The sequence below is a fragment of the Rhinocladiella mackenziei genome (assembly GCF_000835555.1).
Source record: "Rhinocladiella mackenziei CBS 650.93 unplaced genomic scaffold supercont1.8, whole genome shotgun sequence".
Taxonomy (NCBI): Eukaryota; Fungi; Ascomycota; class Eurotiomycetes; order Chaetothyriales; family Herpotrichiellaceae; genus Rhinocladiella; species Rhinocladiella mackenziei.
The window spans coordinates 1,509,323-1,532,403 of NW_013550597.1; the positions used below are offsets into that span (position 1 = coordinate 1,509,323).

At 51.7% G+C, this 23,081-nt stretch overlaps 8 protein-coding genes across 8 annotated transcripts; 4 read left to right on the forward strand and 4 right to left on the reverse strand.

The window, feature by feature from the left end:
- Nucleotides 1-860: 860 nt before the first annotated feature.
- On the reverse strand, nucleotides 861-2,176 carry Z518_10152 (uncharacterized protein; the record flags this gene model as incomplete). Its single annotated transcript, XM_013412768.1, has 2 exons — nucleotides 861-2,108; nucleotides 2,159-2,176. 2 exons carry the CDS (start codon nucleotides 2,174-2,176, stop codon nucleotides 861-863), a joined length of 1,266 nt encoding a protein of 421 aa, XP_013268222.1.
- A 307-nt stretch (nucleotides 2,177-2,483) lies between these two features.
- Nucleotides 2,484-4,868, reverse strand: Z518_10153 (uncharacterized protein; the record flags this gene model as incomplete). The annotated part of the gene is made up of 5 exons (XM_013412769.1): nucleotides 2,484-3,636; nucleotides 3,684-4,334; nucleotides 4,373-4,531; nucleotides 4,609-4,764; nucleotides 4,804-4,868. 5 exons carry the CDS (start codon nucleotides 4,866-4,868, stop codon nucleotides 2,484-2,486), a joined length of 2,184 nt encoding a protein of 727 aa, XP_013268223.1.
- Nucleotides 4,869-8,891: 4,023 nt separating this feature from the next.
- Z518_10154 (uncharacterized protein) lies at nucleotides 8,892-10,599 on the reverse strand (the record flags this gene model as incomplete). The annotated part of the gene is made up of 2 exons (XM_013412770.1): nucleotides 8,892-10,043; nucleotides 10,099-10,599. The coding sequence occupies 2 exons, from the start codon at nucleotides 10,597-10,599 to the stop codon at nucleotides 8,892-8,894; spliced, it is 1,653 nt and encodes a 550-aa protein (XP_013268224.1).
- A 510-nt stretch (nucleotides 10,600-11,109) lies between these two features.
- Nucleotides 11,110-12,204, forward strand: Z518_10155 (uncharacterized protein; the record flags this gene model as incomplete). The annotated part of the gene is made up of 1 exon (XM_013412771.1): nucleotides 11,110-12,204. The coding sequence occupies one exon, from the start codon at nucleotides 11,110-11,112 to the stop codon at nucleotides 12,202-12,204; it is 1,095 nt and encodes a 364-aa protein (XP_013268225.1).
- Nucleotides 12,205-12,779: 575 nt separating this feature from the next.
- Z518_10156 (uncharacterized protein) lies at nucleotides 12,780-13,856 on the forward strand (the record flags this gene model as incomplete). The annotated part of the gene is made up of 4 exons (XM_013412772.1): nucleotides 12,780-13,036; nucleotides 13,094-13,171; nucleotides 13,260-13,583; nucleotides 13,649-13,856. 4 exons carry the CDS (start codon nucleotides 12,780-12,782, stop codon nucleotides 13,854-13,856), a joined length of 867 nt encoding a protein of 288 aa, XP_013268226.1.
- A 2,173-nt stretch (nucleotides 13,857-16,029) lies between these two features.
- Nucleotides 16,030-16,471, forward strand: Z518_10157 (uncharacterized protein; the record flags this gene model as incomplete). The annotated part of the gene is made up of 2 exons (XM_013412773.1): nucleotides 16,030-16,148; nucleotides 16,195-16,471. 2 exons carry the CDS (start codon nucleotides 16,030-16,032, stop codon nucleotides 16,469-16,471), a joined length of 396 nt encoding a protein of 131 aa, XP_013268227.1.
- A 2,281-nt stretch (nucleotides 16,472-18,752) lies between these two features.
- Nucleotides 18,753-19,839, reverse strand: Z518_10158 (uncharacterized protein; the record flags this gene model as incomplete). The annotated part of the gene is made up of 2 exons (XM_013412774.1): nucleotides 18,753-19,185; nucleotides 19,238-19,839. The coding sequence occupies 2 exons, from the start codon at nucleotides 19,837-19,839 to the stop codon at nucleotides 18,753-18,755; spliced, it is 1,035 nt and encodes a 344-aa protein (XP_013268228.1).
- A 471-nt stretch (nucleotides 19,840-20,310) lies between these two features.
- Z518_10159 (uncharacterized protein) lies at nucleotides 20,311-22,062 on the forward strand (the record flags this gene model as incomplete). Its single annotated transcript, XM_013412775.1, has 5 exons — nucleotides 20,311-20,558; nucleotides 20,615-21,008; nucleotides 21,071-21,112; nucleotides 21,166-21,487; nucleotides 21,548-22,062. The coding sequence occupies 5 exons, from the start codon at nucleotides 20,311-20,313 to the stop codon at nucleotides 22,060-22,062; spliced, it is 1,521 nt and encodes a 506-aa protein (XP_013268229.1).
- Between the last annotated feature and the right edge of the window lie 1,019 nt (nucleotides 22,063-23,081).

The following is a 23,081-nucleotide window of genomic DNA, read 5'->3' on the forward strand; positions in this document are numbered from 1 at the left end:
GCACTTCAAACCGGGATAGGGATCTGTATTGATGAACGGGTCGCAGGCAATCAGATGTACAGATTTGGATCGATTATGTAGACCTTGACAGTGGCTGAGAATGTAGTAGGGACGATTACAGGCGCCATGAATTTCTTCACCGTTTTTCTTTGTGGTTTTTCTGTCTTGGGACGGCTCCTCCGCCGGATGAATCCATTTCTCCGTGGTTTCTCTGGGTACTTGAAACATGGGTGACCTTGTCGAAAGGATGGGGTGATCGCTCACCCGGCTCGTTGTAAGTTGGGGTGAGCACAGGGCGGCATCACCTTCGTCCTTAAATGGGATGAGTCGCGAACAACAACTTTGGCAGGCTTGTCTTGTTCGGGACTATTTCCCTTGAGCTATACGGTCTGGATTCTCTAGGCCTGTACCCTTCCTCTCCCCGACAAATGTGAGCATATTGAGCCATTTGTGATGATAGTTAGATGATGCTCTTTTTGTATAAAAGACTGGGTGAGGAATGGGTAGAGTTTCAGAACCAACGAAGAAGAAATGAATGTGCTATTTTCAGGAGTTTGAGCGAATGAGTGAACCGGGGCGGCAGAACCGAATTTGCATCCTTTGCAAGCATCGAACTGTTGATCCGGTTTTGGGGCAAACATCGTCGGATAAAGAGATTTGCACGCAACGCCTTTGGAGTCCTCAAAGCCCGTCTTCATTATTCTGATGACTCCGACATTACCAGGAAACTGATATGGCTTTCCTTAAGGATGCTCAGGAGCAAGAGAATGGATTCATTTTCATGCCGCATCTTCACAAAGAATTCGAGAATGAAATAGGGGGGAACGGAGTAACAAGAGCGACTCGAGCTCTCGAGCGATTCAGAGCTCCTCCTTGTCAATATCATAAACCATGTGCTTCCGCTCCGAACCCCATTTATCCATCCCGAAAGCCCAAGGACCATGCATGTACATCCAGATGCCAATTTCCTTTAACCATAAGCCCCAAGGGCTGGTCTTCTTTCTCATGTCCGCGTTCTGCGCAGCTCGAGTAGCAATCTCGTCCACCCGAATTCTCCTGATCTTGTCAAAGGTTTTATAGACGTCGCCGAGGGAACGAGTTCGGTCCTTGAGGAGACGCGAAATCAAGAACGCATCCTCTAGCGCCATGGAGACACCCTGGCCTGCATGCGGTGGCATAGCGTGGGCGGCGTCGCCGAGGAGGAGGCAACGGTTTTTGGACCAGGCCCCTCCAAGAGGCAGTTTGTAGATGGGGTAGAACTTGACGACAGACGTGTGATCGACCATCTGCCTCATCATGCTGCCCCATTCGCCACCGGCGCTCTCCAGCAATCCGAGCAGAGCCGACTTGAATCCCTCCACTTCCTCCTTGCGACGCACTTCCCATCCGTCCCTGGTATCACCCGACTCTGGTTGCGAAACTTCCTTCGAGAAGCCCCAGTAGATCTCCTCATCCGACGCCGTGCATGTCATGGCCATAAACAGACCATCCTGCGTCATGGTGACATGCATACCACGGAGCTGCGACGCCGCGGACTCGGTCAGCAGCGAAGCTGGGATGATGGAGCCAATACCCGCCATCCCTGAATACTCCGGGGCCCTGGCGGGGTCGACGTAAAGGCGCCGCACGGAAGAATGGATGCCATCACAGCCGAGCAAGAGGTCCGCAGTATCGGTCGTCCCATCGGAGAACGTCGCCTCCACAACTTCTTCATTGCTCGTGATAGAAGTGAGCGCCTTGTTGTAATGGACAGGAATCTTAGCGTGGCGGACCGCTTCAAGCAACACATCAAGCAGATCCGTCCGCTTGATCCGCATGTACCCGAACCCAGTTTGCTCCCTCGCCGCGCCTGTAATGTCCTGCTCACCTAGGACGCTGCCCTGCATTGAATGCATGACCACATTCGAATGGCTACTGCCGCGGGACATGAGCTTGTCGTGTACGCCCAGACGATGTAATAGTCGAAGGCCGTTGGGTAGGATTCCAATGGCGCCACCTAGAGTCGTGGGTTCCGGACGGAGCTCGTAAACGCTACAGATGATGTTCGTTCGCTGGTGTAGACACAAGGCGGCTGCGAGGCCTGCTGGTCCGCCTCCAATGATAATGGCCTGGGATGGATGAGAAGGAATACCCGCGCTTGTAAAGATATAAAACTGACCTTTGTTTGCTCAAACATTGCGTCTATGATTTTGAAGGATGATTTTGAATTCACAGCTGAGTATGGGCACCTACGGAAGCTGTCCATGAAGATATATAGGGATGAGACTGGGGGAAAGGATGCGGGGAATCCCGCGAAGTCTCTTGCCCAACTTGATAAGTAGCTCCACGATGTGAAAAGCCCAGAGTCAGGGATACCGCTGTCCTGATATTTATTTGAGGGCTCTCTTTCGCAGTATTAATTTTCTTTTCTTTTCCATTTTTTCCCCGGCTGTAATGTGCCGAATGAACACTGACGGATTGGTGGTGTAGGATTCAATAAGTTGTTATCTGCCTATGCCTTTGTCGAGTAAGTCTTGTGCTTCCACCAGGAAACGTCTGGCTCGAAAACTGAGGTCCGTATCGTCCAGTACTGAAGTCCATTGGAAGGAATCCAAATCTGACGCAGCGGCTAAAAACTCTGACTGCAGTTGATCCAGGTTTTCTTGATCTCCTATGGCCCCATCCAGATATCTGCTTCTCTGTGTCCCGGCGCCGGCTGGGATGGGATTGTTGAGTCCTGTTTTGTCGCTCTCAACTAAGGGCAGGCTATCGGGTTCCCGAGAGGCTTGATAATTCGATACCATGTCTTCAGGCGCCACTTGTGTTCCATTCCTTGTTCCCCTAAGTTCTTCAAGCTGTGGACTCGGCATCTGTGTCCGCCGTTTCTGGAGCGTTGCGATGAGTATCTGCATATTCTTCTGAATCCCCTCCATGAGGGCGCTTGATTCTTCCCGGGACCTCTCTAGCATCTGATAGGCGACCATCACCTTGGCCTTTTGAGCCTCGGCTTCTGGTGCGTCTGGGTTGAACGACACGTCCGTGGCCAGAGTAAGCGCCGCCATGAAGACATGGTGCATGATGACCCAGAAGCGCGCTGGCCGGACCCCCGCCAGTGGGGCCATGTCGTCCATCGAGCGCCGCAGCTCCAGGATCGTGTGAGCTGACCGAACGCAAGTGGCACGAGAGTAGGCGTATTTGGGGTCTGTTGAGCCTCTGAGATGATATGGTCGGTGGAGTCGGCACAGGCGCGCATGGAGGCTGACATGAACGCCGAGTCTTTGCCAGGCGATGTGTGGCCGCTCTTTACATATACTCCGGCTTTCCTGGATACTGATAGGGTCGAGTTGGAAGAAGACGGGAAGCTGTTTCAGGTAGGTTTGCAACTTGTCGTCCAGCGCCAGGACAACGCCGTACGCCGGCTCCTGTGATTCCAAGAACATGGACGGCATGGTATCGACGATTTCGCGGCAGAGATCGGCCAGTTTCACTCGCTGAATGAAGGCGGACATGGACGTGGGAGCGGACAAGGGAAGCTCATGCTCTACCCCGGTCGACGTGATGGACTCGTCGTCGGCGTTGCTTGGATAATTCACATTCATGTGCCTGGGTTGGAATATGTATGCACCTTCCTGGGGACCTCCTGAGAATGCATCTAGCCTAGAACTTATCAGCAGTTGCCGAAGAAAGCATGCGGGAAAATCTACCAATCCGAGGCCACCATATGCCACCAAATCCGTCTCTGGACTTCGATTTCGATCATGTCGCATCCCTTGAGTCTTCGTTCCTCACGACTCGTGACCATGTCAAGGCGATCAATTTGCATCATGCGTGCCATCGAAAGGCACCGACTCCGAAGCCAATGGACTTTGACGGGAAAGCCGTCCGCGTTAGCGACCACATGGGCTAGAGTAGTAATGGCTGCCAGAGCGATAGTCGATGGAGCTATTGGTCGATGAACGTTATCCAGGATAGATATAGCCAGACGGGTGTATGCCGTGAAGGCCGCCTTCGCTTCTTCTGGTGTGGAACGCAGTCTTTCCAAGATCTGGGATGTCCAGGTCAGTGCAGCACCAGCGAATATGGTGAAAAGCATGAGCAGCTTGGCGATGCAAGGCTCGTCATCGCCTTGGACGATGCTATGATATGTCTCCTCCATCAAAACCCGGGTGGACGGTAGATGGAGAACCACGAAAGTGGGATGTAAAGCAAGAGAGAAATGGTCGAACAACTCCCTGGCTTGTCCTAGCGGAGGCAGCTGTGCGACTAGATGCGCCACACGGGCCCTATCTTGGGAGGAATCATCCGATGAGGTCGAAAGCCTGTGGGATCCAAACGGTGTACCATCTGGGAGAAGACTAGGTCAGCACCTTGCATATGCCCCCAAACAGCTCACAGGGACCTCGCACGGGTGATTGTACCGCTGTTCCCGTTTCTCGTGCTATGCTCTGGGCGTATCCCCGCTGCCACTGATGTCAACGGGACGGTAGTGTTTGGCTTGTTGAAGACCTCTTCTTCTAATTTACGAATTCGATCAATCATCTCCTTGGCATCACTATTCAGACGTATCAGCAGACTAGGATAGAAGTAACAAGTCAAAGGGTTGCGTGAAGAAGAGATGTGTATATTTACCAGGGAGCAGGTTCCGGCGATGGGGTGGACCGGGTCGTTGACAGGGCAGCAGCTGTCTGGCTTGATCCAATAGTAGTGGAAGTTGCTTGTATTATTCCACGCTCTCCCGGGTGCTCCTCGGATTGGCCTTGTCGGCCATATTCACATTGGATGTCCCTAAGCGAGCAGTTCGAGCAAGGTTGGTTGCGGTCGCACCGACGCTTCTTCTCGCGACAAGGCCGACATGATAGGGGTGGCCGACTCCATCGTTGTATCATCATTACTGGGACGCCCCTGCTATCTCGTTTCATGGCTCGTGATTCGAGAGAAGCTCCAGGATGAACGGCCAGGGGACAGTGAAGAGGCTTGAGATGGGAGAAAGGGGAACCTCTCGGGAGAGAGACTCTTGGCAGAGAGTTGCGTGCCACAGAGAGTTGTCTAAGCACTAATTGAGTCAAGGTGTGCGAGCGCTGTCCGCACGATGGAAAGGTACTTGGAAAACCCTAGTAAAGCCACACAATCGAGGTACCAAATGATAGACTGTGGAGTCTAGAGAAGGAATGTGTTGTTGTTCTATCTAAGAGAGAGCAAGACGAAAAGAAGGGCGCAAGTTGCCAAGCCAAACAGCATCACGTGACTGGCCAACACCAAAACATCAAAATTAAGGCGCTCACATAGCTTGGTCATTTGTGGGCTCTTTACCTCGTTGTCGCTCGATTCACACTTTGCATAGACTTTCCTGGCTTGAACCCTCTTGTTGCTGCCGCCCTCATGGCCACTTCCTTCATCTGGCGAGCCCAGATTACTCCTCTCTCACAGCGCCTACCAATTAACACTCCTGAAAGACCCCGACCGCGTCGATCGCCCTCTCCTGAGACCTCGCCAATCGAGATTCCGGCGTCTACAGCGCCTCCAGCACTGGCAGGAGGTAGAGGCAAGAGAACACGCACTCACACTGCGAGATACAATCAGGCAAAAGAGCAGGGATTCGTTCAGGACTCACAGGAAGCTCACAGGGCGTCAGGAAGACCGTAAAGGGGGTCGGCAACGAGGCCATGAGGCGACAGGAGGACTACAGACGCGACAGACAGGCTACACAGGCGACAGAGGGGTCTGCCCCACCACAACACTAAAATTGAGTGCAAAAGGCGTGCAAAGGCGAGTGCGAAAGACTCTGTCAAAAGGGTTCAAACGACGTCGTTGAAAGAGCACCAACTATGCGAAGGAGGCAAAGTGGATGGAAAGGTACCTCAAATCCCCAGCAAAATGGAGGGGTTTCAGGTACCTTTCCATCATGTGGACAACCCTCGCACAACTAGGCTCAATTGGTGTTTAGGCAACTCTCTGTCAAGAGTCTCTCTCCCGAGAGGTTCCCGGAGAAAGAGAACATTGTGGCGGAGGCCGCAATGGCGTCTCTTTGTTTACGGTTAGTGCCTCCGGAGATGACGGACGACGAAAGTGGGGGCCATGGGTGATTGGTCGAGGGTGAGCACAGGGCGGCATCACGGTCATCTCGATTTGGAGTGGGTCGGCCTTGGCATGAAGGGCTCAGCCTCGTGGAGCTGCGGCCGTCCGCGCTGTGCCAAGTTGAATGTGTATTTGTATCATCTCGGTGATATTTATTCGTCACGCCCGTTTCAGTGCCTCCGAGAGAAAAAGACTGCCTAGGACCTTGAAGCGGCAAGCTTCGCAATAATCTGCCAATAGCTCGACCAAAATCAAATCTGGGATGAAACGCCGCACCGTCAGTCTTCGTGACGTATGCTCAGGAGCCGAGGGGATTTTTTAAATATCGGCGTCGACAACTTCATTAATCATTAAAGTAGATGGAAGCTTGAAGGACAAACATGCCAAGCCAGCAAAGCTGGCACCTTTCGATTCGCCTTGCCTCCTCAAAGCGGGATTAGTCGATGTCATATTGACTGTCTCGCTGCTATTTAGATCATTGCCCGGCTCTCACGCCTTCGAAGAGAAGGCAGAAAAGTCGTTGAAGAGCTACCAGGGCCAGTCAGATGGGCTACCTTCCCAGGGGTCGCCTGTGGTGAAGTCCGCCCAGCATTGAGTGCCAAACGCGATGGATTGCTCGCCCTGAGTTTCCGGCAGCAATGCGTTGAAATTCACATTTTGAATGGCAGAGAGAGCGCCTACGAACTGACCGCTCTATAAAAGCTCATTAGACCCAGGCAGGGTAACAGCGCCTGTCTGATATTAGGGAAACGGTATGATCTTGCTCAGTGGCAGCTCCAGACTAGCGCAAAGTTATCTAATCAAGGACTCATCGTCTGGGGTCATGGGTAGTAGTGCGAATCTATTTTGCAAGGCCAGCTCGGTCAATCGCTCGACCAGACCAAATAATACGTCAACTGCAGTTCTCAGGGGGATCCTGTGGCCAGGCTGTCAGGATGAATAGGGTTTTAACGCCTACTTCCGCTTATCGTCCCTCGTGGAATGTTGGCAGACCTTCCTCTTCTTCGTGCAGCTATGCACGCCGGGCGAACTCCGTCGCACTGCGCCTTGATCAGCAAAAGCCGTGTCCATCACCGCTTCGGTGGCATACTTTGGTCTTACAGTCGCGATAGACTTGGCAGGTAGTAATGGTGTGTTTTCGCTCCATTATCGATGGAGAAAAAAATTGGAAATTCTGGAGGGACGGTTGCGCCGGCAAGTCGCCTTCTCGGTAAAAGGAAGAAGTTAAAAGGCCAAGAGGACATCATCATCTCCAGGTGGAGAAGTGTCACTCCGTGGGTCGCTGCAACTCACCTTCTCCTCAACTAAGGCCTAGCCCCAGGTGCCACAGTACGTGGTCGCACCAAGCCTCTGGCATCTGCTGAATGGGGTGACAGATTACCGAGACTCAACACCGCTTGACCGAGATCAAACTGTTGTGCTCGTACTTGCAGAAGGCTGCAGGCAGACCTTGGGAACTCGATTTCTCTCGTGGACAAGGTTTGGAGGTTCGGGAAATGGATTCCGCCCTCACTGGTTCGGCGGGAGGAACGGGTCGCATTGGAGTCCGCGGATCAGATAAGAGACAGCTATTTGCTCGTGTGATTTTACGGAGGGCTTGTCCTATTTCGAAGGGGTCCAGGAGACCGTCAGACTATATACTTTCGATCCGTGCACGGTGAAGGGTGCGAGTAGCAGGATAACAGCTTGCTCTCCTAGCGGCTTGGCAGCCATGACAAAATTATCTCTCGAAACTTGGAGGTACTAACCCCCGTATGCAAGGCTGGCAACAAATATGAATGGCCCCGCCGATGATTATTCATTGACTGGTTCCTTCTTATGTTGACCAGTCACGTGACGCGTTGCCTTGGCGACATCACGTGATGATTTTTGGCTTGGCAACTTGCGCCCTTCTTTTCTCTTAGATAGAACAACACATTCCTTCTCTAGACTCCATAGTCTATCATCTTATACCTCAACTAGAGAATTGGACAAGTATCAGGAGCTTATAGAGAGTTCACCATCTCTAGAAATATTGAAGCATGCTCGGATATTGGAAACTGGAGCACGTGTTCTGGGAATTCGCCCATTTGGTTTGCGGCTGGTGAACGTTCACGGGGGACAAGTCTCCGGGCATGAGGAGAATTTTCTGGAAGGGGCGACGTCAACATGCAGCAGGTTCTACTGCGGCGGTCTTGCGGGAAAATTCTGTCCACCTGTACCCTCTGAGTCTACTCTGTTGTATGAGTCGTTTTCGTCAAGATAGTGGCTAACATCGTATCTCTCATGAGCTTCGCATGATTGCCGGCCACCTTCTGACTCAAAGATTCACCTGTTAGCTGCGGATATGCAGACCAATTTAGGGACGGGGTATCTGTTGATGTCAATCTCGTCGAAGTCGAGAAGGACCGGAAAGTACACGATATTTAGTGCGCAGGTTAAGAACCTAAGCGGGATTTTCTACCACCAAACTCCACTCGACACTTCGTTGGCCTTTGGTATATTAAGGAGCCCAACGCGGTCCTGCAGTCCACCTTCCATTCTATGACATGGGTCATATAAAGGTCAGTTCGTAATATGTGTCAAGTGCCTATGCTTGTTTTCTGTTTTGAATTCTAGTATGACACAGGAGGCCGGCTTCGGACGCCCGGTAGTAGCACATATATCCCGAAAGCGAGTTATCAAGCTCAATTCCTCGTGCCAGATAGACTCATCTCCTCACTCTTTGCGCTCTGCGCACCTTGACTTATCCAAATTTGCCGCACTCTCTCAGGAACCATAAGAGCTGACAATATCGGCATGAGAAAGGAGATCTGCCACGGTCCTCCGCAACGGGGTACAGGTCTCTGATACTTTTATTACAAATCGTGCTTTGGAACGGAGATGCTGGCGGATCTGAGAGCAACCTGCAGTGCCGCATGCACGGCCTCCCTGCCCTCCTCTCCATCGGCATCTCCGAAGAGTTCATCCATCTCTTCCAAGGTCTTCCCCTTTGTTTCAGGCACCAGGAGAACAGCCCAAATACCGGAGAGACCGCACCAGAACGCGAAGAAAATATAGGTTCCATAGTGAATGTTTGCGATCATGGGTGGTGTAGCGATGCCCACGGTAAAGTTGGACAGCCAGGTGACGCTGATAGCCAGTGCCACGCCCTTTGCTCGTAGTGAGTTGGGAAAGACCTCAGACGGCAGAGTCCAACCCAAAGGCGAGTAAGAGACTCCATAGACAAGAATGAAGCAGAATGCCATGGCCACGCACGCCCAACCAGCAGTCGAGTTTTGTGACCAGTCTCTCTCATAGACTCCGGAGAGCCCCGCAATGACGATGTAGCAAATGCAGGATCCGAACCCTCCGATAATAGCCAGAGGTCTTCGTCCGAGTTTGTCGATGATGGCGAAGCAGATGGCAACGGCGACGAGTTGGAGAACATTGAAGACGCCTGATAAGATCAGTGACATTTCGTCCGAATTGCCAAGAGAGCTGAAAAGGGTAGGTGCGTAATAGATGAAAGCATTGATGCCGGAAAACTGCTGGAAGAATGCCACGCCACATCCGACAATACTTCTATGCCACATCTTGCGCTTCAAAAGATCGCCCCACAGGACCACCTCGAGCCTGAGGCCCTTGAGCCCGGGATGTTTCTGCTCCGTAATTGTCTTCTGGAACTCAACTTCAGCCAGAATGCCCCTATATTCAGCCTGGACTCGGTTATCGTTGGCGGGCAGACCTCGCAACTTGCATAGACTTTTTAGACACTCCTCATGGCGACTAACTAAGCCGAGCCATCGTGGTGAATAGGGGAAGGCATGAATGCCCAAGCCAAGGATTGTGGCGCACACCATCTGCAATCCAAAAGGAAGCCTGAAGGAAGCTTCGCTAGACAAGTGTCTTGTGGCAAAGGTGATCCAGAAAGCAATGACGACGCCAGACACGATGGAGATGGATTCAAGGACAAGAAGGGTTCCTCGAAGATTTGGTGGGGAAATCTCTGAGATGTAAAGCGGCGCGCCCTATCCGAAGTTAGACATTGTACGGCGTCGTTGCGCATGGTGAAAAAGGCCATACCATAGCAAGAGTGCCGACACCAACGCCTCCGATAGCTCTACCAAGGACGAGGGAGGCGTAGTTTGGAGCTGCAGTCTGAATAATGGCACCGATGTCGAAGATAATCACCACCACAGTCAAGGCCCACTTGCGAGAGATCTTGTCGCACATATAAGACATAAACAGACATCCTATAAAAGCCCCGAGCAACAACATGGCTGTCATAAAACTGGTTCCAAAGGGAGTCGTAGTCCTTGGGTACGCATTATGGAACTGAGGCATCACGTTGATGATGGAGATGACGCCTTGGTCGTATCCGAAGGAAAACCCGCCCAGAGAAGCGAGGAAAGCTGCCCCGAACACGTATCCAGAGGTCAGAAGGCCGCGAAGGCCGTCTGGTCCATAGCTAACATGTTCTCCCAAGAGCTCGGCCTGAGGGACGACGTCTGGGACGGCGTAATCGTTGTGTTCAACCGACTTCGGGCCGGAGTGGCCCAACTCGATCTTTATGTCTGCAGTCATGGCTGAGTGTCTCACTCGATGCAATGTTAAGTAGGATGGAGGCAGGCCTCCATCTTGGGTTCGGAGAAGGTTGTGAACTTGGCCTGGGTTATCCCACAACTTTATAGTCGTTGGTATAGTGGTCACCAAGGGAGTGGAGACAACCTTGTGGCGACGGGCGACGGGTGACGGGCGATGGGGCCGGGCGGAGCAAGTTCTGTCACGAAGCAGATACTTTGGTCCTGGCCCAATCCAAGCCCATCAGGCCCGTCCAATTGGCGTTTCAGGTTCCAACTTTTAGCACAAACGAGATATGGCTATTCAGCTCTGTGATTGGGGACACCAGCGGGAATCAGAACCCGAGACTGAACTCAGACTCAACTTTGATCTCACCGAGTAGGAATCCATTTCCCGTTCATTGGTCGATTTCGACATGTATTTACTTTCCCGGCTCACTTCAATGTTTCCTGCTATGGGACCCTTGTTGACATCACTGACTTTCCCTGTCATGTCGTTTCCGTATACCCTTAGATGGGGAATCCTAACCACTGGTTGGATGGCACCACGCCGTCCATCCGTGGAGTCACTGATGTCGCTCACCGCATTGTCGCCGCTGCTTCTTCTACGGATACAAACAGGGCCCGCAGCTTCCTCGCCAATATCGGGGCTCCGACCGAGTCTGCCCCTTATGCTGAACTGGTCCGCGACCAGAACGTGAACATAATATATGTCGCGACTCCTCACAGCCACCACTTTCAAAATGTTATGCTGGCGATCCAGGCTGGCAAACCACTTGCCGTCAACGCTCGCCAAGCGCGGCGTGTCTTCGAGGCTGCGCGTACCGGAAAAGTTTTTCTTATGGAGGCCGTCTGGATTCGTTTCTTTCCCCTGAGCATACAGATCCGTGAGCTGGTATCCACCAGCGTCATCGGCCACGTCGTCCGGGTCATCGCCGACCTCTCACACAATCACAGCGCCGAAGACCCGACGAAGTTGAATGTGCCCGACTCCCATCGTCTCACCAGTATCGAACTTGTAGGTGGCTCTTTGCTGGACATAGGCATATATGCTGTTTCTTGGATCTTTCAGCTACTATACCACCTGCAGGCGGGCGATGACAAGGAAATGCCCCAAGTGCTCGCCAGTTCTCATAGATATTCCACAGGCGTTGACAAGTCCACTGCTGCCATCCTCAGCTTCGTCAAGCACGAGAATCTTGGGATCGCGACATCATCGCTACAAGTCGCCACTGATCCCGATGGCCATGCTAACCATGCGGCTGTCCGCATCCAGGGCACCAGGGGCGAGATCGAGGTGGCACCACCCACGTATCGTCCTGAGTCGTACAAAGTGATGAAGAGAGACGGCAGGGTTGAGGTAGTAAAATGCACCATTCCACAAGATCCAGAGAGAAAATGGGGTTACGGAACCTTCTGGGAGGCGGACGAGTGTGCGCGCTGCATCCGTGATGGACGATTGGAGAGCGTTACCATGCCGCATTCAGAAAGTATCTGTGTCGTGGAGGTGCTAGACACCATCAGGCAGCAGTCTGGAATTGAGTATCCTGACTTGATTACTACCGAACAGTTTGACCCGCAAAGCCCGCTTAACGGGGGGAAGGGGTGAGTGAGACACGGTGCAAAAGCGTAGAGCATATACACTTGCTGCAGCAGAGGGCACAAATTTATTGGACCTGATAAAAGCGGCGACCCGCCCTGTCGTGCTACATCGACTTCTCTCCGGCGACTAATAAGTGCCGGCGGTGCATTCTGGGCCATTTCCCTCCGTGGAACCAGCTTCAAGCACCAGACTCCAGTCCAGAGCACTATCGAGCAAACTTTCCCACGGCTGAACCACATGCCCCAGAGGTGAGTGCAAACAGATTGTTCAAGATATGCATACGGCTCCTGCCTCGGAGCGCGGGGTGGGGATTCAGCATTCCGTTTTGGCTCGGAAATCTGATCCCGGTCGGCTTTAATCGATTGGCTTCACCTCCAGCTTCCGACAAGTTGGTTTTAACGTTTGCTGAATCCACACAGGGAAAGGTTGTCAATTTCCTTTTTCTTTTCTCTCTCTCCTTCTACAACGACTTGCTAGAGTTCAACCGCCCCATTGGGATAGCCCAAAGTTTCAATAAAGAGATCCCACTCTCATCGGAATTCCATTTAGAACGTTTGAAAAGACGAGATTGAAGCACAGAAATGGGCGAGTACGTTCACTCAGAGCGGGTCATCAAGCGGGATCCCGATGGATTCTTGAAGCACAATGTCTTCGATCTTTTCTCCTTGAAAGGCCGAACGATTGTGATCACCGGAGGTGCGCGTGGAATCGGGCTTGCCATGGCTTATGCTGTGGCCGAAGCCGGTGGTAACGTCGCCATCTTAGATGCTGCGTCGCAACCTCATGAACATTTTCACAGGCTAAAGAAAGAACACGATGTGAAAGTCGAGTTCTATCGGTGCGTATTCATATCTCCACCTACTGCCAAGGTTTATCGCTTATGGAAACATTTTAGGAGCGACGTAACCAATTTCCAGGTCCTCGAAGAATCCTACAAAGAGGTTGTGCGAGATTTTGGTAGAATCGATGGACTGTGGGTAGTCCATCATCTGATTTACGGAACGACCACCAACGTTTATTCTATCGCACGGATAGTTCCATCCACTAACGCTGAGGCGTAGGATTACTGCTGCAGGCATCTGTCCCGATGAGCCTTTCACTAAGCGGAATCCCGAATCTGTCGCTCGATGCATGAATATCAACGTTCTTGGTACGTATTATGCCGCGCAACTCGCCGTTGCACAGATGGAGCGACAAGATCCCACCGAGTTCAACGTTCGAGGAGGTTCGATCGTCTTTATCGCTTCGGTTGCCGCATATGTTGCGAGCAAGGGTCAAACAACAAGTGATTACTGTGCTTCCAAGGGCGCCGTCGTCTCGCTTGCTAAAGCCTTGGGTGTCGAACTGGCAATGAAAGGGATCCGTGTTAACAGCATCTCCCCTGGGTAAGCTGGCACAACAGCTTTGACAGTCTCGATAGTTTACGCACGCTGACAAAATTGACCACCAGATACATGGTGACTGACATGACTTTGGAGCTGGTGGACAAATACCCTCATCTCGCCGATATCATGGTCAATGAGCCTCCCATGAGACGAATGGGCGACAGGACAGATCTGAAAGGCTTGGTGGTGTACCTATTGTCCAATGCAAGTGCGTATCAGACCTCGGAGGATATATTGGTCACTGGTGGTATCCATGCTGGAAGACTTCTATAAAATCATTCCTCACTTCTTTCGAGACTCGGTCTGGAACAATGTAATTCGCACTTACTCGACTTTTGTCCTTTCTTTACATACGTAGCGACCCGTCCTCTAAGAACCCGCTGCTGTCACCTTCAGCCCGGCTTTCGTCGTTACATATGAAGTGATAAGTTCTCAATCAAGTAGAGTGCTGTCCACCACGCAAAACACCGGACAAAAATTGCAACTCTACTCTATCCCATCCAATCAAGATGGCCACAAGCCTTTGCCCACAGTCACGAATTGTTGACCGCAGCTTAATCGCTAATTGCCCAGAGCGATCTCGTGACTGGCCTGCCAGGGTGAAAGCCTCGGGGCGCCGTTTGTAGCCCTTCAACTTTGGTATGCTACGAGCTTCGTGGCGTCCGGCAACGACGAGATACTTCCTCGGCTCAGAGATATCAGACTGACTTATAGCGTCTGAATAGTAGCTTGCGTAACTCCAAGAGGGCATCAAGCCAACTTTTTCTCGCGCTGGTTTCGGATTGTGGGACAAACATGGTTAGACATGCCCGTGCCCATGCCCACGAGGGTATTTTATATACACACCCCGATCCTTCAATGAACGCTTGCCGGTGTACTGATGGAACTGGGTAACCTCCTGGGTCCCCGATCCTCGCCCACTTCGGCTATGTTCGAAGTTGTCCAACGGGACAGGGGTGCGTGGTCGAAATATTACCGACGGAGCAATTCCCAGCTCGGGTTGTCTCCAAGAACGTTTGTGCGGCTTCCAAATTCCGAGCTGATCAATTATATCTCGTCACAGACTGTCGCATCGGAACTCGGATCGATGCCGAGAAACTTTTGAATCTGTGGCATTTCCGAAGGTCAATGGACTTTCTGCCCGCGCAGGGACCCTTTGATAAAGGCAAATATGCTATTGCAAAGTCATGACTCTGGCACGGCGCATTCCAACTTCGTGTTCGAACAATGCCCTCGAGCACTTGCATGACCCCTGATCATTAAGAATTTGCCGTCCTCGTGGAAAATTATGGATATTTCGCGTTGGTTGCAACCCAGTCAAACACGGGCCTTCCGTATTGGCGGACCAGCGATATCAGGCCGTAGAAAAGAAGAGTCAAGGACTGCTCATGCGGTCGGTCCGATCAAAGATGCCAGGTAGAAAAGAAGCATTGACCTGCTCAATTGGCTGTAGAATGACACGAAATATGGGCTGGCTGGGTTAGAGAAAGTGGCCATCGCTCGTAGGGCGAATCTGTTCATGTGCTAAGTCGGGGTCTGTCCTCAATTGACAATTGTAAGCCGTGGCCCTATATAAGGCGACAAGTCGTGGAATAAGCCGGCGCCGATGGGCATCGCCGCATGAACGTATGCGTCGGACAATTGTTGGCGCGCCAGCGCAACGGACTCTTGGACAAGTGACCACGAGCTCACTGGCTTGAATGCATTCTTCGGCGGTTTTACAAGCTTTGGCGCCCAGAACTACCAACGTTTCTGCCATTTTCGAGGAGCGATTCCAATGGACGGAGGAGCCGGAGGGCTGATTAATAATAGGCCTCGGGGATGGTAAAAGGTCTAGAAACATCCTAGTCGAGAGCGCTATTGGCCGCCCTTTGTCCTTGTCAAGAACCCCACCGTTACATTTCCTCCCAAGTATAAATCAGAAACGACATTATCCTCCATCCCGGAAGTCAGCAAACCGTAAACGGAGCTGTTCTGTGTCCATCTTGTCCCGGACGTGCTGTCAACACGCTCAAAATGAAGGTTGCGGTGGCGGGTAACGGGCAATCTTGCCCACTACCTCTTCGAGGAGCTCCGCAACTACGGCCACGAACTCGTCGTCCTGACGCGGAGCGCGAAGGCCGGGCGGGATTTCGAGCAGAGGGAAACTGACTACAGCGTCGCTTCCCTCGTTTCGGTTATCAAGGATTGCGACGCGTTGGTTTCGACGATCGCCGACTACGCCAATCCTCCCGTGGCAACTAAGATCCAGTTCGCTATGCTGGAAGCATGTCAGCAGTCGCCCCAATGCAAGACCTTCATCCCGTCGGAATGGACATGCGACGTGGAGCAATATCCTGAGCAACCATACTTCCTTGCCGAGTCTAATAAAATGCTACACGAGAAAAGCTCGAAGGCGCAAAGGATATAAGATCGACCATTATCTGCAACTCATGGTTCGCCGATTATGTCGTCCCTCGCTCTCAACGATACCTACGCGATATCGGCGTTTTCTGGCCTATGGATCACGCAAATAAGGTCTTTACCGTCTACGGTCCGGGGACCCAAGTACTCGATTTTACGGCGGTACGCGATGTTACTAAAGCCGTGGCGATTCTCCTGGATGGTAAAGAACCTTGGGAGCCCTATATCCCATTCTCAAGAGGCGGGATCCCGCCTGGACCAGCAAGAACCAGCCGCTGGCGAACTCGGTCAAGCTCGTACTCGATAACAAGTCCCCCGAGAGTGTCATGCAGGGGCATTTTGAACTGCTGACATACTCGGGCGCGTCAAAGTTCCCCAAGGACAAGGTCCAGGCGCATCGGATTAAGTATTTCCCGGGATTACACTTCCGATCGATCGAGGAGATTCTTGACATTGCAGGGGCACGACCAAATGAGATCATCTAGTCCAATCGTTTCTGCCTGCACAAGAGTCTGTCGATTTGGAGCGTTTTGAAACTCTTGTGGAGTTTTCATGTACAACTAGTAGCCGGTCTCCTGCAATCCCCGGTTTGAAAAATTCTTAAGCAAATGGGCCAACAAATTTTTGGCAGCATCGCCTATTGATGGATTTTTGTACTCGCCTTTGACCGCGAACCAGTTACCCAGCGTAAGGATAGTGAGGACTCCAGATGCCCCAGTTCATGCTGACAGGATAACAGGAGGAAGAGTGTCACTTCGGTCAGGGTCAACCAGGCCGATACTGGAAAGCTGATCATTGGCCCAGCTTTGAAGTGGAAGCGATATTCGACCAAAGAGCAGGCCAAAGACGCTGTTGAGGACGGTGTAGGGTCCGAAGACTAGAAGAGAAAGTAAAAGCTGAGAGTAGAGGGGACACAGTGACCGCAATAACGGGCATATTGATTGGTATGTCCGAGCCAAAAAACTAACGGCAAACGCCCAGAACAATCGGACCCGTTGAGTAGGGTGAGACTGACGGTGGTCAATGACCACCTGCATTCAACCAGCAAGTCGCAAACGGGATTCTTCTTTCTCGATCCGGGGCCTCTTCCTGCCATGTGAGCGTCGGGAACGGACATATGGTGAGCAGGCCTGGAAAGAAGCCAAGGAGGAAGACAAAGCCATCTGATGACCAGCGTCTCGTTGACGGCGTCCAAGAAAAACTTTGGGAGGCCTTTGCTGAATAAGTGGGAAGGGTGCAAGTTTGCAAGCTTGTGGATTTCTGCCAAGGATTCTGGCTTACGCTAAACTACATTCGTTTTACGGGAACATATAAGTAAAGCGGCCACCCCCAGCAGATAGTTTTAGTTAGTTCATATATTCTCTTCCCGCCGCTACAACCACAAGCTAACACACTCACGTGATGCATCTGAGATCTGCCCTCCGAGCGTACGGCACCGGATCGTGTCGCAGCTGTCATTTCCCGAAGCCATCACGCTATGCTTTATCTTTAGGGTCCATCGTGTCTCTGGATACGGGTATTCTGGATTTCCTGACCTAAATTCGCAGAGGAATCGCAAAACGACCGACAACAGGGCATTCCAGCTAGGGGTGCTTTATTCTGAGGAAACTGGAATTTGTCAGAGTTTTTCCCTTCAATCACATGGCCGCAATACTATTCAGAGATGCTTTTTTTTTTTTGATAGACCCGGCTGATCCACTGCTTTACAACACATTTCGGCGATCCAGCTTTAAGACGCGGAAATCTGTGGAAAGGGAGATATCAGTTACGATGCAGTCTTTGCTGATACAGGACCTTCGTACCAGAACCACATTCGACACCTTCCCTGCCTTTTTTTTGACAGCCGACACTGCCACATGGTTTACCGATTTCTTTCGCATCTGTTTACAGATAAACTCCCCACGAAGGACTACATTATTGCGGTCGGGGAATCACGTTGTTTATGTGCCGCCAGGCCTTGCGAATGACCTGGATGAAATGATGTACAGGGTGGTGTTGAGTGAGTCGAGGAGAGCTAAAAGCAAAGCCGGGGGGTGTGAAAGGGGCGAGCGACTTTTGATGTAAAGGGGAAAAAAGATTTAACGCGGTACAAAATTGCTGAAGCGGGCTAGCATCTGTCCTGATTCAGTCAGATTGGCCTCCTGCTTTATTAGCCCGTGCCATCCCTGCACCCTCGGGGTGTACCGGTGACAAGTTTCGGCAGGCACCTGGCCCTGACGCTGAAGCCCGAAAACGGGGGCTCTCTATGACTACCTTACAAACGAGACCCTTTTTCTTCGAATTGGCGATTTTGGGGGGGGGGGGTAACGGATTCCAGCGCCGAGACCATCTGGAATGTCGGGCTCCTATTCCCTCCGCAGATCCCACTTACCCCAGCTTTTTGCACTGTGGGGACGTCGCTTCCGCGTATCACCCTTTCAACAAACGCAGGTTGCTGACCTTTCACCGACCAGCCACAGGTCGTTCTAGAGACAAGGCCCAAAGGCCTTCAAATCTGCCCCGAGAACAGAAGGTGTTGGTGATGTTGACAGCCCAAACCGGAGCATTTGCCTATGAAATTCGTTCCGGCGGGTACAAAACCGGTGGTGCCTTCAGGGGTCCTTGGCCAATTTCACGGTAAGTTTGTCTCGCTAAAGGTTGTCGGAGGGAAGGGGAGGGTTTTCCCTTTAAACAACCTGCTCATGTTGGAAACTTTGATAAACTGTTGGAAGTTTTCAGCTGTAAACTTTTAGGTAAGATTTTTCTGTTTCAACCCTGCCATGGGACTCAGCAGCCTCCGTACCTTTTTTGCTTGGATATTCTCCTCTCCGCCATTGTGACGGCGATATCGAAAGCGTTTTGCGTGCTTACGGCGCTTGCCATGTTCTTTCCAGCAATGTCGAATGCAGTCCCATGTGCTGGCGTCGTAATCGGAATAGGGAGACCGCCCTGCACCGTCACACCTCCCTCAAAGGACAGCAGCTTCAGGGCGATCTGCCCTTGATCGTGATACATGGTTACAATTCCATCATATTTCTCGCGCTTAAGGAATATAGTATCGCAGGGAAAGGGACCGTCGACATCGATGCCCTTTTCTCGAGCAGCTAGAACCGCAGGGCGAATGTGGTCAATTTCTTGTCGTCCAAAGCTACCATTTTCGCCATTATGAGGATTCAACGCGCAGACTGCGAGGCGCGGGTGCTCAATACCAGACTCCCATCTGCAACAAAAATGTCAGTCAGTACCGATCAATTGGGATTGACAGTACGTACCTCAGCCGTTGAAGAAGTTCAATAGCCTTGAGTGTCATTACTTTTGTGATTCGCACCGCCACTTCCTCGAGCCCAATATGACTCGTTACCCGTGCAGTCCACAGTGGTCCAGCAACGTTGATCTCACTTGTGGTACCATTGAAGTCGAGTTGGTTGGCAAACCATCGGAGCTCGTCCTCCTCGGTCATACCGGCCTTTTTGAGAGAGCTCTTGTTGAGCGGAGCGAACACGATAGCATCAATTTCGCCTGCCAGTGCCATGTATAGAGCTCGTTTTAGCTGATGGATACATCGTGCTCCGCCCGCCTTCGAGACCTCAGCACGGGTGGTGGGAAACTGTGATGCGCTGTCGTCGTCCAATATTCTGATGCCTTGTGGTCCGGCAATATCTGACACAGGGACATGAATGTTGCCGGCATCAGCAATAGCGGATTGCAATTCTGATCGATCTGCAAGGAGGTAGATGTCGGCTTTCTTGAGATTTTGTGTATTACTCAGTAGTTTAGCAATAAGTTCTGGACCGACACCTGCTGGGTCACCCAGTGTCACAGCGATCCGTGGACGTCGATGTTGATGTTGATAGGCGGTAGTGACGACAGTCATCTTGAACGATGGTCTAAGGCTGAATGATGCACCTCTCCAAAGATTGAAGTGTGAAAGACAAAGCTCAGATTATCAGAATTTCAGTCCCCGGCTGATTCTCGTCAAAAACTTTGGGACATAGCATCTCGGCGAAAGTGCCGTTCTGATACGACCGACCATGCATGCCCATGAATCGTTTGCCGATGTGACATTTGTAGACTGATCTTGACTGCCATTAGACACCCGCGACTCGGCTCTCCGCCGAGTAGGCGAAAGCGCCGACTCTCTCGCCAAAAATCATATCAACTCCTAGACAAAGCACAATTGACTTAAGGCATACTCCGAAGTGAGGCTCGGTGCAATTGCCGACTCAGGGGGAGCAACTCATCTTTTGAAGAGCCCCGGGTTCAAAAGTGTACGATATCATGCCATGGATGCCCTTCCCCAGTAAATGCATCTCTTATAAACTTCTTCCATAACCTTCCTTCCGCGATGGTGCTCAACGACAACAAAGCTACTGATTTACAGGTGGAGAAGGTAACAACGACCGTCTCAGCGGGCTCTAATGATGATTTCGATGAATCGAAGAGGGACGACCTTAGCCAGGCCCGTCAGCTTGCTGCCCAATGGGTCGATGGCACAGATGTGGAGAAAAGACTCATTCGTAAGCTTGACTGGCGTATCGTCCCATGCTGCTGGACACTCTATCTCCTGGGTTACCTTGATCGGGCTAATATTGGGTAAGTTTGGCAACCCTTATCTCTCTCTCTCAGACTTCGCTGATGTTTGTGACCAGAAATGCAAAGACCGGTGGCCTTGAAGAAGACTTCAACCTCAGCTCCAGTCAATACTCGATCATCGTACTAGTCTTCTTCATCTCTTACCTCGTTTGCGAAGTTCCAGCCAACATGATCTTGACACGAGTCCGTCCGTCGGTATTCCTCCCTGGCCTCGGTCTAGTCTGGGGAACATTCGCGGCCCTCATGGGTGCGACACAGAACTGGAGCCAGTTGGTTGGTATGCGACTTCTTCTAGGAGTCGCGGAAGCTGGCTTCGCCCCAGGATGTGCTTTCTATCTCAGTTGCTGGTATCGCAGGTATGAATTGGCAACCCGATTCGCTCTCCTCTATACCTCTGTGCCACTGGCGGGTGCCGTCTCCGGTCTCCTCGCCGGACTCATCACAGACTACGTACGTTCTCCCCCAAACCCCCAACCAGCTTTAAGAGATAGCTGACTTTATGGGACTTGCAGATGGATGGGTCTGCTGGCCTTCCCGGTTGGAGATGGCTGTTTGTGAGTAATCCCGTCGCACTTTCTTTGTCACACGACTCACCGCTCCTTTCTAGATCCTTGAAGGCCTGGCATCTATTTCTGCTGCGACAATCGTGTTCTTTTTGATGCCTGACTATCCGTCCACCAGCAAGAGATTCTTAAATGAGGAAGAAACGCTCCTCGCATGTAGTAGACTTGCTGTGGATGGTATTGCCATGGCTCAGGGCGCCAGCACGCAGAAGATTCCGCACTGGACTGCATTCAAGATGACTGTCCGCGATTGGAGAGTGTGGGCTCAATGCCTGCTTTTTGTGCTGGTCACCGGATCCCAAACCATGCAATACTTCATCCCCACATTGGTGGGAAGCTTCGGGTGGACCGGACACATTGGTCAATGTGAGTTTGCCCAGGCCCTGGACAGAATCACCGGCGTACGGTTGGCTAATCGGCTTTTAGACCACACCATTCCCGCCTACATGGCCGCTCTGGTCTACGTCGTCGCATGCTGCTGGCTCGCCGATAGATTCAAGACGAAGTGGCCCTTCATCTGCGGCTTGTCTGGCGTTGGATGCGTTCTTTTCATCGCAGTCACCACCTCCACCAACAAAATGGTTCAGTACGTCCTTACCATTTTCGCTTTCGGCACCATCTACGGCTGCTCTCCCCTAGTGAAGACTTGGGTCTCCGATGTCATTCCCCAGCCAGCGGCGAAGAGGGCCATTGCGATTGCCTTGATCAACTCCATCGGCAATGCGTCGTCCATTTATTCGACTTGGCTCTGGCCCAAGAAGGATGCGCCGCGATATATCCCAGGATTTGCCACCACAACCACCTGGCTTGGTGTACTATGCTGTTTAACCGTGGTCTTTGCATGGCTGTTCAAGAAACATCCGATTGCCAAAGAAGACCATACAAAAGTCATGGCTGCCGAATTGAGGGCACATAGAAAAGCCGGAGAGCAGACTGCATAGGTTCAGCAGTGTTTCTTCGTGAAATGCTCAGTGCAGGTGCCCTTTACAACCTGATTGTCACGGAGGTCATCGTACTAGAAATACGTGTCGTCGGAATCAACTGCACCGGGTGTGCCTTCAGAGGCGCTGATGCCTCCAACCAAAAAACGAAGTCCGGCACAGCCAAATTAACATTAAGGGCTAAGCAGCATTCGCTTCCCCAATCCGTGGATCTACAACATCTCGACGGACTTTCAAGAGTTTCGCTAATAGCAACGTCGTTCGTGAAAGCATTATCTGGAATAAATACCCCTAGCCTATTCCCGGCAATATTGAAGTCCTCCCGGGACAGAAAATAATAGAACCAATGAAAATGCTATGTAGTGTGCTGGGGGTGTACGTGGAGATCGAAGGCTAAGTCAAGCTAGTCCCTCCCTGTACTTGCCAATACAGTGCCTCTTTTCTTTGCTCATCAACAGTTATTCTTCTGAGCACCTATCTTTGGGGACCCTTTTCACGTGTGGAGAAACCCAATGGTCCATTGCCCCATGGGGCTTTTAGAGTTCAATCAGGAATATCTCGGTGGAGAGACTCTTGGCAAAGAGTCTCAAACAGGAGAGTTGTCTAAGCACCAATTGGACCTAGTTGTGCTGGTGTTGCCCGCTCAGGAGGGTGGCAGAAGCGACAGAGGCGACAGCAAGGTCAAAAGGTAGCAGGGTTGTCTACAAGGGCGATAGGAAGGGCCTCAGAGACGACAAAGATAACTTTGACGCGCGACCATGCCAAAACCGAGCGCAACAAGATCTGGAAAGGCGAGCACAGAAGGCTCTGCCAAAGGGCATCTATGCAAGGGAGGCAAAAGTGGATGGAAAGGTACCTGAAAACCCCCCCATTTACTAGGGATTTGAGGTACTAGGCTCAATTGGTGCTTAGACCACTCTCTGTTGTTCGAAGTTCTCCACCGAGACGCTCCCGTTCAATCGGCACTTTGACCGATACTAATGAGAGCAAAACACCCACTGCCGTCGTTGTCAATTATC